The sequence below is a fragment of the Lacerta agilis genome, chromosome 9, assembly GCF_009819535.1.
Source record: "Lacerta agilis isolate rLacAgi1 chromosome 9, rLacAgi1.pri, whole genome shotgun sequence".
In the NCBI taxonomy this organism is placed as follows: domain Eukaryota; kingdom Metazoa; phylum Chordata; class Lepidosauria; order Squamata; family Lacertidae; genus Lacerta; species Lacerta agilis.
The window spans coordinates 74,733,052-74,749,045 of record NC_046320.1 but is presented as its reverse complement, the minus strand read 5'-3'; the positions used below and the strand labels follow the sequence as shown (position 1 = coordinate 74,749,045).

General features: G+C 46.7%; 1 protein-coding gene across 1 annotated transcript in view; it reads left to right on the top strand.

Moving 5' to 3' along the window:
* The first annotated feature begins 668 nt into the window (after window positions 1-668).
* LOC117052642 (maestro heat-like repeat family member 5) overlaps window positions 669-15,994 on the top strand; it is a 48,755-nt gene continuing 33,429 nt past the window's right edge. The window contains exons 1-11 of the mRNA XM_033159613.1: window positions 669-697; window positions 780-815; window positions 2,811-2,971; window positions 3,454-3,608; window positions 5,518-5,646; window positions 7,338-7,497; window positions 8,917-8,972; window positions 9,319-9,426; window positions 13,128-13,244; window positions 14,817-14,936; window positions 15,862-15,987. Coding sequence (XP_033015504.1) covers window positions 669-697; window positions 780-815; window positions 2,811-2,971; window positions 3,454-3,608; window positions 5,518-5,646; window positions 7,338-7,497; window positions 8,917-8,972; window positions 9,319-9,426; window positions 13,128-13,244; window positions 14,817-14,936; window positions 15,862-15,987 — 1,197 coding nt within the window. The remainder of the gene's footprint in view (window positions 698-779; window positions 816-2,810; window positions 2,972-3,453; window positions 3,609-5,517; window positions 5,647-7,337; window positions 7,498-8,916; window positions 8,973-9,318; window positions 9,427-13,127; window positions 13,245-14,816; window positions 14,937-15,861; window positions 15,988-15,994) is intronic.

Below are 15,994 nucleotides of genomic sequence, written 5' to 3'. Positions count from 1 at the left end.
TGGAACCCCACATCTCTCAGAGATTGGGGTGGCATGTAACTCTATATTTATCCATCTGCTTGTTTCTTCCCATCAGTTACATCACAGTATATGATTTATTGGTAACCATCCTGATCCCACCTTTACATATATTTTGCGGGGAAAACAATTGTATTGATTGAAATTGTTTTTGCGTGCTATGATTCTCTTCAGAATCAATAATAAACAGTTTCACCATGTCACTTCCAGAATATTCCCAGTCTAATGGAATTCATGTCGTGATAGCAACTCCTTTTCAAACCAGAAGAGTCACAATATTATCTTCATTTGGCACTATTACCGGTAAATTACAGAGTTACACCATTAGAACTGGGATGGTTCACCACAGTCTTTGGGAGGAAGGTCAATATTGAAAAATGAAACCAGTTTGGGAGATGAAATTTATTAGAAATAAGACCCAGGATGGGTTACAGCAGAAGGGGCTGTGTGCTGTGACTTCTCACAACCTGCACCTATTTTAAATGATGGAGGAGCAGAGTGTTCAGGCCCTTGTTGCAGCAAGAGGTGCCCCATGCTGCTGCCCTTTCTTCCCTGACCTCTGGGCACCTGCTATGTGCTGGCACTTCTCTCTGCAGTGGGCAGGAACTCCAGAGCTTCCAAGCCTTCAGTGCTGGCGCTGACAGACTGGGATGAATGCAGTCTGTGATTGTGATGTCACGTATGACATAAAGTACATTGTGGTGAACAGGAGAACAGAGTTGCCCACAAACGTCTGGAAAATGTCAGCCAAGTTGAGTCAGACAAAATTCACAAAAGAACATGACTCTCTGTGGAAGGTAATTGGTGGACAGATGTTGAGACGTTATCTTAGATGATTGTCAGATCTTTGGCCTTGTGCTTGGCAAGGTGGGGGGAGACTCATGAGTGAGGAGCAGGAGGGAGGCTGGTGCGAAGGGTGGAGGGGCGCCATTTCCCTGGCTATGCCAAGATGAATGGTTTCAGCTCGTTGGAGCTGACCCAAGGAGGTGCCCAGCTGCATATGCCTTTTGCAGCTGGAAATGTGCAAGCCATCAAGTAATGTAGCTTACCTTTCTCTCTGGAGCTACTGGCTCCCCACTTACCCACCTACCCACCCTAAAGCCCAGGTGTGGTTTTAACAGGTGCACATTAGCACTGGTGTTTCCATGACTGAGTCTCCTGACTAAGAAAGCTGTATCTGTTGACTATCAGTTTGCTGTGCAGTTGTGAAGGAACAAAGACTCTGGTCAACCTATACAGGCCTGGAGCTCTCTCAGGCAATCCGTTGTCACACCAACCAGCAATTCAGCAAGGGGAGGAACTGAACCCAGCCCTTCCTCCTCCTCCTCGCCTTTCTTTGAAGTGGAAAGTTTGCAAGAGTCTAACAGGCTAAAGGCAATGCTGTCTTCAATCCATAAAATGCAGCCACACTTATATCCCACCCTAAAAGGGCTAAAGTGAGGATGGGAACAAGACTGTGCAGCAGCTCTGCCTGATACGGCTGAGAACTCCTTTCTGCTCCACTTCAGCTGCAATTAAACAACCAAATTCAACTTCTCAGGGATGGGGAACCTGTGTTGTTCCAGATGATTTGCAAGGGGATATAAGTTACCACTAATTGAGCATTCACGTTTATGTATCTGTTACTTTCTCACATATGCTGTGGATTTTGTGTGACTTCCTTGAGTAATGTTTTCTTTTGAAATATTTAAGACAATTTTTTTTTGTTAAATTTGTGTTAAATATGTGTTCTGTAGCTTGCCTCTGTAATGTTTTATTTTGAAAACTTTAAGGTAATATTTTAGTTTCCTGTTAATTATGTTTCTTTGAATGTATACTTTAGATTTGACTTTCTTCAGTAATCTTTTTTTGTTTTGTTTTATTTGATGCTTTAAAGTGTTTTAAGATTTTTTTTCTTTAAAATCTAAAGTGGTAAAGATATGAAGTGAATAAGAATAATAAGAAATAATAATTAGAGAAGCCATGCTCAAAGCAGTCCATTGCTGCTGCTTTACTCCAGTCATGTTAACTTCTGCACATAACAGGTTCTCCTCTGAGTCTGCACAGAAGTGTGGAGAAAGGGTGTCCTTGCTGCATCCATGGCGGGATGAGGTGTTTGGTCATATTCCCAGAATAACAAACCAAACTGCCCCCCAAATGCCCCAATCAGGGACATAACTAGTGGCACCTTAGAGACCAACTAAATTTGTTCTTGATATGAGCTTTCATGTACATGCACACTTCTTCAGATACCAATGTTTCAGCAGGTAAGGAAAAACCTCCTGAGCCTCAGCTGTCCCTTTGATGAGGGAGATTCCCCAAATGTCACTGATTCCCTTATTCTTTTGGCCCTTGTAGGCCTATGTGTGCATGATGCTATACTTTGGCTTGTACATGTTCTGTTAAAGTTCAGAAAGTTTATGTATTTCACCTTATTCTGTTACTCTTCTGTTATGGTTTTATTAGATCTTGATAGAACTTCATGCTGGTCTGCTCTGCATTTTTAGCTGCGTGGGCTCTGTAATCGCATGGGGGGGACTGAGGAGGCTGTCTTCCTCTCCTATATTCTTTTGGAGAACACACAGTCTCTCATATTAAATATTGAACAGCTGGACAATGAGCTCTTTATAAACTGCCATTCAAAAAAATAATAATGTTCTCTTCCTTCTTTGTGCCCCCTGTCTAGTCTTTTTTTGAGAAGACTTGCAATAACGTTTAACATGATATTACAAGGTGATGGTGGGTTTTGGAAACATCTAAGTAATCTTTGGGAAAGATATTTCCACCTGCCTCAGCTCTCAGTTCTGTTACAGGATCTGCTCCGTATTCAAGAGAGCAAGTCCACGGAAGAATAGAGTCCGGGCTCATCCAGCGAGGGAAGAGGAGCGCACTTGGAACAGAGACACAGCACCTGCTGCTCTTCCCCGGCAAAAGGAGAGGGCAGAGCCTCACAAGGAAGAGCTAGACGAGAATGGTGAGCTGTCAGCCTTAGGCAGAAGAAGGGGGTCATGAAACCATTGTCCCAGTGAGGCACCCTTTTTCACAGGGAGGGGCTTTTGAGCCCCCAACCCACCCCCCAGAAAAGGCTGCCTCACTTGCTGGCTACAGAGAGCGGAGCTGAACTGCTTCTCTTTCTGAGGCAGCACTACTGCTGCCTGCCAGATTTTCTCATTGACTTTGTGGGTGCCCAGCCTCCAGAATTATATTATTGTGGGTGCCCAAGCACCCATGGCCCCTGGAGTTGGCTCCGATGCTCAGAGGCCCCTGAGAGTCTCTCTGGGGCAGAGTTGGGACCAGCAGCTTTCAGCTGCCTGTATGGACAGGAAATGTCCCCCACCCACTTTTCATGTATTATGACAGAACTTGCATAAATGTTAATAAATAAATAAATAAATACTGTAAATAAATAACCCATTCAGGATGGCCTGGTCAGGGTTCACTCTTTCCTTTTATCAGAATCACAGATCTGCTTCTGCAACCTGAGGAATCTCCGGGAAGGAACTGGTCCCTTCCTGGTGCAGGCCTCCATCGACAACCTGTGTGCCCTGGCAGAGACCAAGCTGGCCGGGGTCCTGCGGGCCATCTGCAAGTATCGCCAGAGCATCCACAAGGTAGGCAGGAAACCTCTGTGACTGTGAGATGCTCCCAAATGCCTCATGGCTGCTCCCAACAGCTCCACGTGGATGTTAAATAGCAATGGCAATAAGGCTCAGCTGCAGAAGGGAATTGAGGGGTCTCTTGGATCTGGTCTGCCTGTGCCCCCCAATGATTACACATCATTTATGGCATAGGGAAACCCAGGCACATTGGTGGGGTATAAATAATAAAATTATTATAAAATGTGGTTTCTACATCCTCATAGTCAAAACACCCTTAGGTGAATCATGCTGCGTTCTGCATCTCAAGATGCTGTTTGAACTTGGAGCCATTATCAGCCATCAGGAAGAGCACCCATCAAAAGGGCTCTTCTGCTGTTGGGACCCTTAGACACTTCTAAGCAAGAACCACCTGCAGAAGGCACCCACTGACCTTGGGAGCAGCAGGGGGGCAGTGGGACCTGCATACCCCACAGCTGCAGCTTGGTGTGTCTGTCTGGGCACTTCTGAAGCATTTATGTGAAGCAGGGCAGTGTCTGGGAGAGTCAGACACACAGACTCTGCGATGGTGTGTGTGGCCAGAAAGGAGAAAGCAGAAAGGGTGGCTCACCGGGGGGGGGGGGGACAACACAAGGAGGACTGCTCCATCTTGGTGTGGTGGTGAGACAAATTGGTGGGAGGGTGTCAGGAATGTACCGCCCTCCCACCCCCACAACACAGGGGTAGAGTTAGACCAGGGGTAGGCAACCTAAGGCCTGTGGGCCGGATGTGGCTCAATCCGGCCCACGGACGGTCTGGGAATCAGCGTGTTTTTACATGAGTAGAATGTGTCCTTTTATTTAAAATACATCTCTGGGTTATTTGTGGGGCCTGCCTGGTGTTTTTACATGACTAGAAGGTGTCCTTTTATTTAAAATGCATCTCTGGGTTATTTGTGGGGCATAGGAATTCGTTCATTCCCCCCCACCCAATATACTCCGGCCCACCACATGGTCTGAGGGATGGTGGACCGGCCCATGGCTGGAAAAGGTTGCTGACCCCTGAGTTAGACTCAGAAACTGAACTAAATAAATGAGGGAACAATTCTGCAGATGAGAGCTGGTTGACAGAGTCAAGGAAGGGCAGTTAGACACCCCCCTTCCCGGGGAAAACTCTGTTATCTCTCAAGGGGAGGAAGAGTTGGAAGGCAGCTAGAGCATTGCTAGGCAATCAGTAGATAAGCAGAGGTCTGCGTTTGTGTCGAGTGACAGTGGGGAGGGGGCAGGACAGCCTCTCAGTCCCCATTCTAGGCATCTGGATAAGATCAGATGGCAACAGAAGGGCAAGGGGGGAAAGACGGGAGTTTGACATCCTTCCTACTGTGGGAGGGGCCAAGATTCAGACTGACCAACTATTGTAAATGCGAGCAGGTGAGAAGCTGTGCTCTGGATGGGGTTTTTTTTTTTTTTTGTAAATAAACATACATAAAACCACCAGAGAGTCATTACTTCTTATCAGGGCTTGCTTGCCAGCCAGAGATCATTACAGAGGGCAGCTGACCAGCCCTGACCAGAGCAGGCCCCTTTGTGGCACCTGCTTGAATGGAAGCTGGTGCAACAAAGGACAGACATGGCCCACAAGGGCAGTGGAGTTCAGGATCCACCCCTGTTCTGTGAGAGGAAAACCTTGTAGTGAGCTGTGAGGGGGCTTGTGCTAACCTTAAATCTGTCTCACCCTGCAAGCATTTCTGTGGCTTCTCACCAGCATGAATTCTTTGAGGAGTCAGGTGTGGGTTCAGATGGAAGCTCCTTTTCTCTTCTTTTTGCAGGGTGCCTTGAGTGAATCCAATGCTGGCCTTTGCTGCTTTTTGCATGCATCCACAAACCACCTTTGGCACTTGACATGAGACTTTTGGTTTCCTTTCGCATTTCCTTCTTTTCTACAGATCTCTCCAAAACATCGACTGCGCATTAATGAAATCCTGCAGACGGTGATCAGGTCAGCACACAGCGTAGACTACAAACTGGCTAAAGTCATAATCAAACTGGCTGCTGAAGATATGCTGAGGACCACAGTAAGGAAATGGATGTTTCTTATACCACTAAGCTGAAGGAGTGAGCGATGCTAGCTCTCTCCCACCACCTTTCAAGCCTTGCAATATTTTATTTATTTTTTCATTAATTTTGTATACCACCCTTCATCTGTAGATCCCAGTGCAGTTCACAACATAAAATTATAATATAAAAAGCACAAAATACATAATAAAAATAAGGATATAAACAACCCAATAATTTCCAGTACTTGGGCATATTACAAATATGGGAGAATTTCATTCAATCAGAGCCCTGATGGAACAACAGGCCATCCCATTAGCCCATCCCCAGTCATAGCAGCTAAGAAAAAGGTGTGGTTGGCATCCCAGTCTATGCTGGCTGTAGCTGCTTTTCCCTAGACATCATCTGAGCCTTCAGTGACAGAGATGGGTCTAGGAGCTCCCCAAACAATGCACTTGTTTCTTGAGAGGGAGAATAACTCCATCCACAACTGATGATCTCCCCAACTTCCAGACCTTGGAGACTCTTTTCACAGAGTCTCCCATCTTACCAAGATTCGTTCTCAGTTTGTTGGCCTCATCCACCTCACCACTGCACCAAGGCACTGGCTTAAAACAGTCACAGCCTCTCCCAAGTCAGATGCAAGTCAGATGCAAGACAGAAACAGAGCTGGGTGTCATCACCATACTGCTGAAACCCTGCTCCAAATCTCCCAGAGACCCTTCTCAATGGCTTCATATGATGTTAAACAAACTTGGGTAAATTGGTGCCCTGCAGACCCCCACAGCACAACTGCCAAGGGGAAGCATAAAACTCAGAGGTAGGAGCAGAACTGCTAGAACACAGTGCCACCAGCTCTTGGAGAAGGTCCAGAGGAGGCCATGGTCAGTGGTGATGAAAGCCACAGAGCAGCAAGGTCTCCATTCCCATCCCTCTCCTGAAGACAGTTCTCTGCCAGGTTGACCAAAGCAGAGCCTGAAGCCAGGCTGGAAGGGGTCAAGGCAACCCATTTCCACCAAGGGTGTCTGCAACTGGACTGCCACCACCTTCTCAACCACATAACACCCAAAGGGGTATTTGTGACAGGGCGGTTACCATAATTGTAAAGCACCTTGGGGTCCAGGGAGGTCCTCTTTAGGAGCAACCAGCCCCACCCCACACAAATGTTGACAGAGGAGTCTAGTGAGTCAGCAAACAGATGCCCTGGGCACAGGAGGCAGCAGTAGCCAGAAGTGCCTTTGACCACTTTGTTCTTATACACGGACTCCATTATCTTCACTCTGGGTCCTGCAGTGGTCCAGATGAGATTTCTGCAATGTGCTTCACATGCGTCTGCCCTTGAAGGAGCTCTGGGAATCTCAGGTGCCTTGAAATGCAGCCGTCCAAGTTTTTACCACAACCAGTTAGCTGGACCATGTTGTTCCAGGGATCTTTCACGACCCCCCTGCCAACATGTTTCCAGGTTAAATTGAAGGAGCTTCTTCTTGTCTTTCAATGGCCTGTGATGATAATTTCTGGCAAACAACCTTTCACCATATTACCCTGACCAACAACTTTGTCCACCCCTGTTAGAAATACAGCGGGTCGGGGGGGGGGTGCCTGAGTGAAAGGTCCCTTCAGCTGCAGTGCCCCCCCCCACTCCCCACAGAGCAGAAATGAGCAAGTGGCCTCAGCTGCCCACCTGACATTTATATCCCCTTTGCTTCTGCAGGATCTTCGGGACCTGTACCAGGATGCAGCTGGTGACATCCTGGTGGCCCTCTGGAACCACTTCCCAGCAGAAGTGCTGAGCAAGCTTCTGGATGGCTTCCAAGGGCGGCTGCTCCCATACCGTAGCATCCTCTGTGTTCTGGGGAAACTGGCAAACAAAGGTACAAAAGCCTCATCCTTCCCAGTACTCCCTTTCCACTCTGCCTCTGTGTCGTCAGAACAGAGCTGGTTCTGATCCAAAGTCCTCTGGGGTGTTTGGGATAGGGGTCACCTGGAGAAAACTAGGCCTGCTCAGCCAAATGAGCCAGAGGCAGCAGCCAGCTTCTATCAGCAGGTCCCTGGGAATTCTGCACAGGGCCAGCATTGCTGGCTGCCCATCATAGAAAATGGCCACCCCTTATTATACTGGGGCAGATGGGGGCAAATACCCAGACAGTGTGTTCCAAGAGAGGCCCGGCACAGCGGACTCTGCCTGTCTCTCCCTCAGGGTCCCTCATTGTTCCCCTTATACTTCTCCTGCCCCTCCCATGTGTGGGAATGTTTTGGGATGCAGGAGAGGATATATTGTTTAAGATATCCTATTCCAACTTGTGTTTACAAGTCCCAGAAATTAGCAGAGTTCTCATTCTCCTTTTTAAACACACACACAGCAGAAAGCTTGCTCAGGTTCGTTAAAACCTCTGTAATAAATATCCTGGTATTTCCCCCATTAATCCCTCTCAAAATAAGACATTACACAGTCTTCTATAAAAGCATAAGAACGTTTACTCACGAGAAATCATCTTTTCACAATTGGATCCCAGACGGCAGACTTAAACTTAGTAAAAATTACATTTACTCAGGAGACTGTTCCATAAAGGAAAACAGCTCCTTTGTGTTCTCTTGGCTGGAAGCCAAGAGAGCATCCTAGCGGTCTCACTTCTTTGAGAGTGTGGTCCAAAAGAGGAAGATGGAGTCTGGCCCCTGTGGTTTTGTGTTAACCTGCTCAGGTGAGACTACCCCCATCTCCAGTTACACAGAGGAAGTCCATCCCAGCCCAGGAGAAACAGCAAGTTCCGACTGGCTGGCCTAGAGTTCCCCTTCTATGTCCACTCTAGCAATGTTGTGTTTGACTGCTCCTGTGCTTTACATCCCACACCATGAACAAAGGTTGCCTCATATATTTGGAGAGCTGCTCATGAACTGCCCATGGCTGCTGCTGAAGCCTGCAAATGAGCTCTGGGGAAATGCCTAGCAAAGCTCTTCTGGACACACACAGTTTGAGTGCTGCTGATAAGCTTGTGTTTATTTTGGTGCACAGTCTGTCACTGCCATTACCACCATGTCTACTCAGAATTAAGTACTACTGTATTCAGTGGGGCTTACTCCCAGGAAAGTGGGGTTAGGATTGTAGCCTATAATGGCATGCACTTCAAATGCAAGGACCTATGCTATGCATTTGAAGCCCGCACCATCAGATTTAGCATTGCATAGGCAAAAAGGACCAATCCTTGCTTGCTCCACAGACTTAGTGTCTGAAGCGCTTTATGATGCTCATGAAACTCAGTGGCCCTGATCCACTGCCTGCCTTTCCTATGCAGCCTTTACAGAGAGTGACGCCTACAAGACTGATGTGTGGGAGCGAAAGCTGGTGGAGGTAAGGTGAGAGCTCTTCTTCCTCAAGGGCAGGGGGGGGGATCTATTCAGGTGGCCTAAGCAGAGCCAGCCAGTCTTGAGGCAGAAGGAAATTGGGGCTGTTCTAACTTGTGGGGTGGGGCAATATTAAAGTACATTAAGTTTGTTGGCTAAGTTCAAACAGCCTTTCTCTGCTGCTGGCACCACAGTGGGGACCCTCAGGCACCATTCAGGTTTTTAAAAACAAAATCAAGGGATATATTTGGGCGATCTTGAAGGCACTCCAAAGCATTTGGCATTGCAGTGGAGGGCCTTGGGAAGAGCCAGATGTTGCCCTTCAGTCTGTTTCTCCCGTTTGTGTCCTGCAGTTTGTGGAGCGGCTCCTGATTGACGTCACGGACAAGGCCTGCTGTGCAGAGCTCAGCCGTGAGTTGATGAGAATGCAGCAGACCCAGAATGACCAAAGCCCAGAGAAGGTTCGTGGAAGAAGGAAGCCCCATGAACTGCTCTGCTTACAGGGGGCCTGGGGCTCTGGCCACCCCTGGGGTCAGTGGGGTCCTAGCAATCCAGTCAGCTTTCCAGAAGAAGTTTCTCATGGAGTTTTCATGTGATCCGTCATCCAGTCATGTTTCTTTTGTCCATTAGTTCAGTTCCCTACAGCTGTAAAATGCTGCCCCTGAAACCCTAACCCAACCACAAAGTTACAGGTAGGTAGCCGTGTTGGTCTGCCATAGTCAAAACAAAATAAAAAATAAAAAATTCCTTCCAGTAGCACCTTAGAGACCAACTAAGTTTGTTCTTGGTATGAGCTTTCGTGTGCATGCACACTTCTTCAGATACACTTCTTCAGAAGAAGTGTGCATGCACACGAAAGCTTATACCAAGAACAAACTTAGTTGGTCTCTAAGGTGCTACTGGAAGGAATTTTTTATTTTTTATTTTGTTTTGACTATGGCAGACCAACACGGCTACCTACCTGTAACTGGGAATGAGGGACAGTGGAGAATGTGGTGCCTTTTGGACCTATAGTTTATTTAGACACATATACAACCTCAGCCTATGATGGAGGAGCTCAGAGTACAGTGGTTCCTTGGTTCTCAAATTCCTTGGTACTCAAACAACTTGGAACCCAAACACTGCAAACCTGGAAGTAAGTGTTCCAGTTTGCGCACTGTTTTCAGAAGCCAAACATGCTCCATTTTGAGCGTTACACTTCCAATTTGAGTGCCACACTTCCATTTTGAGTGCCACACTTCCATTTTGAGTGTTATGCTGAGGTCTGTCTGTTTTTGCTATTTATTTTGTGGTTTTGTGGCTCTTTTTTTGTGTGTAACTGTGGAACCCGGTTCAGCTACTGATTGATTGATTGATTGATTGATTGTGTGACTGCAGTACATTGTTTATTGCTTTCATTTTATGGATCAATGGTCTCGTACCAAACCTACTATGGTGTTAAACAAGGCTGCGTCCTTGCGCTTACTTTATTCAACTTCTATATTAACTCCTTCGTAGGAAACAAGGAGAAAGAAAATGCCCCCCCCCTAAATTGGCTGGTACACCCCTCCCGGTTCTCTTATATGCGGATGATGCAGTTCTAATTTCCTTCTACTGTGTAGGCCTAAGAAAACCTCTAAGATCTCTCACAGTCTATTGTAATGCTGAACAATTAACAATTACTGTATATACTTGAGTCTAGTTTTTCAGCACATTTTTTGTACTGAAAAAGCTGCCCTCGGCTTATACTCGAGTGAGGCGGGCAGTGGGGGCGGTGAGAAAGAAGCCCTTTCTCTCCGCTCATGCCGCCACCCGCTCTCCTGTCAACCGTTCCTTAAGAAGCGTACAAGAGCGGTGGTTCTTTACTCTCCCCAGGCAGCTTGTTCCATTCCTGAACTGCTTGCATAAATGCAAACTTGGCAAAGGAGGAAGAGGAAGGAGCAGCCCAAAGAGCTGCTTTCGGGCTGCTCGTTCCTCCTCCTCCTCCACAGCGGCAAAGGTGAATCGGCTTATACTTGAGTCAATAAGCTTTCCCAGGTTTTTGTAGGAAAATTAGGTGCCTCGGTTTATATTCGGGTCGGCTTATACTCGGGTATATACGGTAACTATAGCAAGTCCAAAGTTATGGTGTTCTCTAAAAAAAGAATGAGACACAAATGGAGAATTGACAATCAACCTATTGAACAGGTACCGTCTTTTAAATACCTGGGTATAAACTTTCAGGAAAAGGGCTCGTGGCATTACCAGGTTAAAAATACAGTGGTACTTTGGGTTACATACGCTTCAGGCTACAAACTCCGCTAACCCAGAAATAACGCTTCAGGTTAAGAACTTTGCTTCAGGATAAGAACAGTTTCAGGTTAAGAACGGACCTCCGGAACAAATTAAGTACTTAACCAGAGGTACCACTGTACTATTCCAAATGCCCAAAAGAGCTACCAAAGCTATTATAAGGCTTTTCTATGGAAAAGGGGGCCAAAATATTCTGGCAGCCTCCCAGGTCTTTGCTGCAAAAATATTAACACAACTGACATAGGGCTCTCAGATCTGCAGATTCTTAAATCTTGCTCTCTTAGAATCATGCCAAACTAAGTTCTATTGCTGCCTGCTAGGGATCCCTTCTTGTGTGTCTAACATAGCTGTCAGCCTGGAGGTTGGGCAAATCCCTGTTAGTGCTCGGATATGGATTCTGAAGATCCATTATCGGTTAAAACTGATATTTTTCCCTGTTGGGTTGGCACCCTTAACCCTACTGGATTCCTACCAATCCAAATGGAAAGCTACACTGAAGGAAAAGCTAAGAGGACTGGGGGTTTTCCTCACAGGCCCTGAGAGCTGTAGGTTATGAGAAAGCTAGAGCAATAATCAGCCAATGAATTTGGGGGTGTGGAACTGCAATGCCACATGAACGAGAAGAATAAACACCCAGCAATAAAAGATAATGGGAGAGGATTTACCCCAGCAAATTATTTGTCAAAATTATAATTACCTAAATACAGATGGTAATTTACCCTTGCTAGATTCAATGTGCTGCCATCTGCCTTATTACAGGGCAGATTCGAGGGTAAACCATATGTGGAACAAGTCTGCCCCTGTGGCTTGATGGAGGTAGAAACTGTCTCTCATGCCTTGTTACGCTGCTATTTCTATGGGGATATACGCTCGGTATTCATTACCCCTGCTATGCAAAAATCTCCAAATGAATCCGAACTTCAATGTCTAAAATCCCTGGTAGAGGACAAGGATCCTGAGATCACGTTAAGAGTAGCCAAATTCTGTGCGATTGCCATAAAACTTAGGGAACAAGCAGTGCTATCATAATGATTAAGGCCTTAAATGATAATTTTAGGTTATATTCTAGTGACTAAGTTTTAATTTATATATTTTTAATTGTTGCCTTATCTGTATTGTCCCTGTTATACCTAATTGCAAATTCAGATGTATCCCTATCGTGTTTTATGACTTCCTTGATATTGTATGTGGGCTGGAACTGGTCTGTGACCGTAATAATAAACCAATTCATTCAATAGTCTCATTAGATAGTAAAATTCACGTTAAATTTCTGCTTTAGGGGTTGTTTTTAAAAGTCTGGAATGGATTAATCCATTTTGCATTACTTTCTATGGGAAAGCGCACCTTGCTTTTGGAACGCTTTGGTTTTGGAACGGACTTCCGGAATGGATTAAGTTTGAAAACCAAGGTACCAATGTATTAACACCCCAAAAGTTCTTGCTTCTCCCATAGTCACAGCCTTGGATTCAAACAGAAATAAAGCATGTCTCTCCCTCTCAGGCTTCTGCCAGCCTCCTGCTTCCAGCCCAGCTCACACATACCTCAACTCTGCCTTTTGTCCTTCTAACTCCAAGCCGGTTGAGGAAGGGATAGCTACCAGCACAAAGCCACTTCCTTCGTTACCCCAGCTGCACATACTTAGGGGCTATTTATTTACCAAGACGCTGGCCTGGCTATTCCAACAACTGAATCCTTGCTGGATCCAGGAATTAGAAGGGACTCGGGCATACCACCTACCCCAACCCACTACCACCAAGGCTCACAACACTATTGTAACATGCTTTGGAAAAGAAATCTCAGTCAACCACGCGCACCCACACACACCAGGTTCTCATCCCTTGGTCTCCCCGTGACCTTGTGGGTGTTTGTTTTCTTCCTCTTCTTCCTACAGGTCTTTCTCTATCAGTATTATGGGGCCATCCTGCGTGTCTCAGATGACTCTCAGTTAGTCCAGGAGCAGCTCAGCCATCTCCTGGCCTTGCACCACAGAGGACCTTGGGAAGCCACGGTGAGCATAGCTGTCAACCCTCCCTTTTTTGCAGTGGGAAATGGCCATAGCTGTCAACCTTCCCTTTTTTGCAGTGGGAAACGGCGCTGGAATAAGGGAATTTCCCACAAAAAAGGGAAAGTTGATAGCTATGACGGTGAGGCAAGGCAGCTGCTCTCCTCCCAGCAAAGGGACTCCATCACTGCATTTGTAGACAAGCCCCACATCATCCTGCTGTCCTTGCTGGCCCAGCTTGGACCTGAGGGCGAGGTGTGGGTCAGGAGAAGGAGAGCAGCCTGTGAAGTGTTGCACTTTCTGAGGCAGGGAATAGGGGGCTGGGCTGGCGTGGGGAATGCAGGTGGGGAGGCCCAGAGGAGAAAGAGAAGCACCCATCCTCAGGGCATTTCATTGACCAGGTGAAAGAATTTGAGCTTTGCTTGTCCCAGAGAAAAGTGGCTCTGAGTGTGGGAGGGAAGAAACGCCTCTCGGTTGGCTCCCTTGGGACATCTGTCATCTGATTTCCTGCCCAATCTGACATGATCACAAAGGCCTGGGCACGTCCCTGGGGGCCCAAGGCTGATGCTGGGCCATTGGCACAGCTCAGTAATCCAAGAAGAGAGCAAAAGGTGAGAGGTTTCCAGCCTCCTCCTTGTCCACAGGACCAGGAGAAGGGAGTTCTCCGAAGGGCACGGCAATGGGAAATGCAGCAGTCAAGCTGGAAAGCAGCTGATGGATCACCAGTTTTTAAAAAGGAGCCCAGAAGACATCTGGGAAATGACTGGCCAGTTAGATGAATGTCTGCCCTGGGAAAACTGGTGGAAAGCATTATGAAATGTGGAATTATGAAGCAGATAGGACAAGCCTGGTTGAAACAGAACCAGCATGGCTTTTGCAATGTTAAGTCCTGTCTCATTAACCTTTTAGCATTCTTTTATTTGTATATTTCCATCCCACACAATTCTTATACAACTTGATTGTAAGAAAACCTTCAAACAGTTTACAAAACTTCAGAGTTTTGTAACAAGCATACAGATAGGGCTGATTCAGTTGACATTGTGTAATTGGGCTTTTAAAAAGCTTTTGATAAAATGCCTCATCCCAGAAACTCCCGAGCAAATTCAATAGTCATAGGATAAAGAAGAGAGGTCCCCTTGTAGATCAATAACTGGTTAAGAAGCAGGAAGCAGAGGCAGTTCTCCCATTGGAAGGAAGTCGGTGGAGCAAGCTTGTTTTCTCCTGCTCTGCTGGGTAGGACCTATGCCAATGGACTCAAGTTACAAGAAAGAAGAGTGCAACGAAAGCTCATACCAATAACAAACTTAGTTGGTGTCTAAGGTGCTACTGGAAGGAATTTTTTAGCATGTTGTTTATGTTGTGTGCAGCCCTTTGCTGTCCAAGGGTGCTGATCCGCTGAAGTGCCTAAAATGTTTGCATTTGTAATCTTCTGTTTCTGAAACCTTTCAGAGAATCCCATTGCCTGGCGCCTCTGCCCAGGGAAGAGTTCTGTGTAACTCAGGACACTTGCATATCCCTATACAAACATGGTCTGGTCTGGCTCACCCTGTTTCCTCTGGCTGGTTCCTTCTCCTTCAGGGCATTGCTTCTGCAGTTGGCTTGGCTGCGTCTCGCCACCTTGATGAGGTTTTCAAAGCCTTGGAGAACTTCAGCAAGGCTGATTCCACCCATGAAACATCTACAGAAAGCAGCAGCCAGGTATTATTCAGGAAAAGTAGTACATTGCCAGGGCATGGGGGAGGGGAGATGTTCATAGTATTGTATTTTCCTCTCCTATTTATATTCTTCAACAACAAAATATTTTGTAGAAATTAGACCATTTTTATTCCCAAGTATAAATGTGGAGGTTATGAGTTTCTCTTGGACATGGCTATGTTGTACTTCTGCAAAGACCAGCCTACTGGTTACAGTGGTGCTCAGACTGCTCATGACACAGCTGAAGTCTGGTGTTCTCACTGGTTGTCAGGGAGGGTGAGGCGACTTCGGCATTGTCTCCCATTAGTTGCATGGGGCAAAAGTGCTTGATTGCCATTGGGTCCTCCTTGCTGCTGGCTGTGGCTTCCCAAACACCTTGCTCTGCTCCACTCTGCTTGGCAATGTCTCTCTGTGTTGCAGAGACTCCAGAACATATGCGGCTGCCTTAAGCAAGGGTGACAAGTCCTGTAATGGAGGCTTTGCATAGTCCCTCCTGGTGACCTCTGGTTCATCATGGGCCCAAGGCTGGACAGAGGACAGAGAAGGCAAGATCCTTGGCCTTCCCCAGAGTGCCTACGGGACGCATTAGACAAGCAAGGCAGCTGCCCTCACCACTCTAAATTCAGCACTGTGCTGATTCATGTCATTCTCCGCCTGCAGTCAGAGAGGCTGCTGCAGAACTTTCCACAGTCTCACCAGGGAGGCCTCTGACCTCGTTCTCCACTAAGGAGCCACCTCTGTCTGCAGCGATTCCAGGGATCTTGTCTTCTCAAGAAAGAAAGAAAGAAAGAAAGTCAAACTCTCTGCTGCTTGAGTGAAGGGAAGGACCTTTGGGGGAATGATAGAAGGAGGGTAATCCCATTGACTTTGGCTTCCCTGTAATGCTGGACAGGATCCTGGCAACACTGACTGTCTCCCCCACCCCCAGGACTTCAAGTGGAACACCCTCCTGCTCTGCTATGGGCAGGTGGCCCTGGGGATCAAAGATGAAGTTCTCCCGAGAGTGGACCTGATTCTGTCCAAATTGATTGAGTATTGCACCATCAGCCCAATGGTATTAT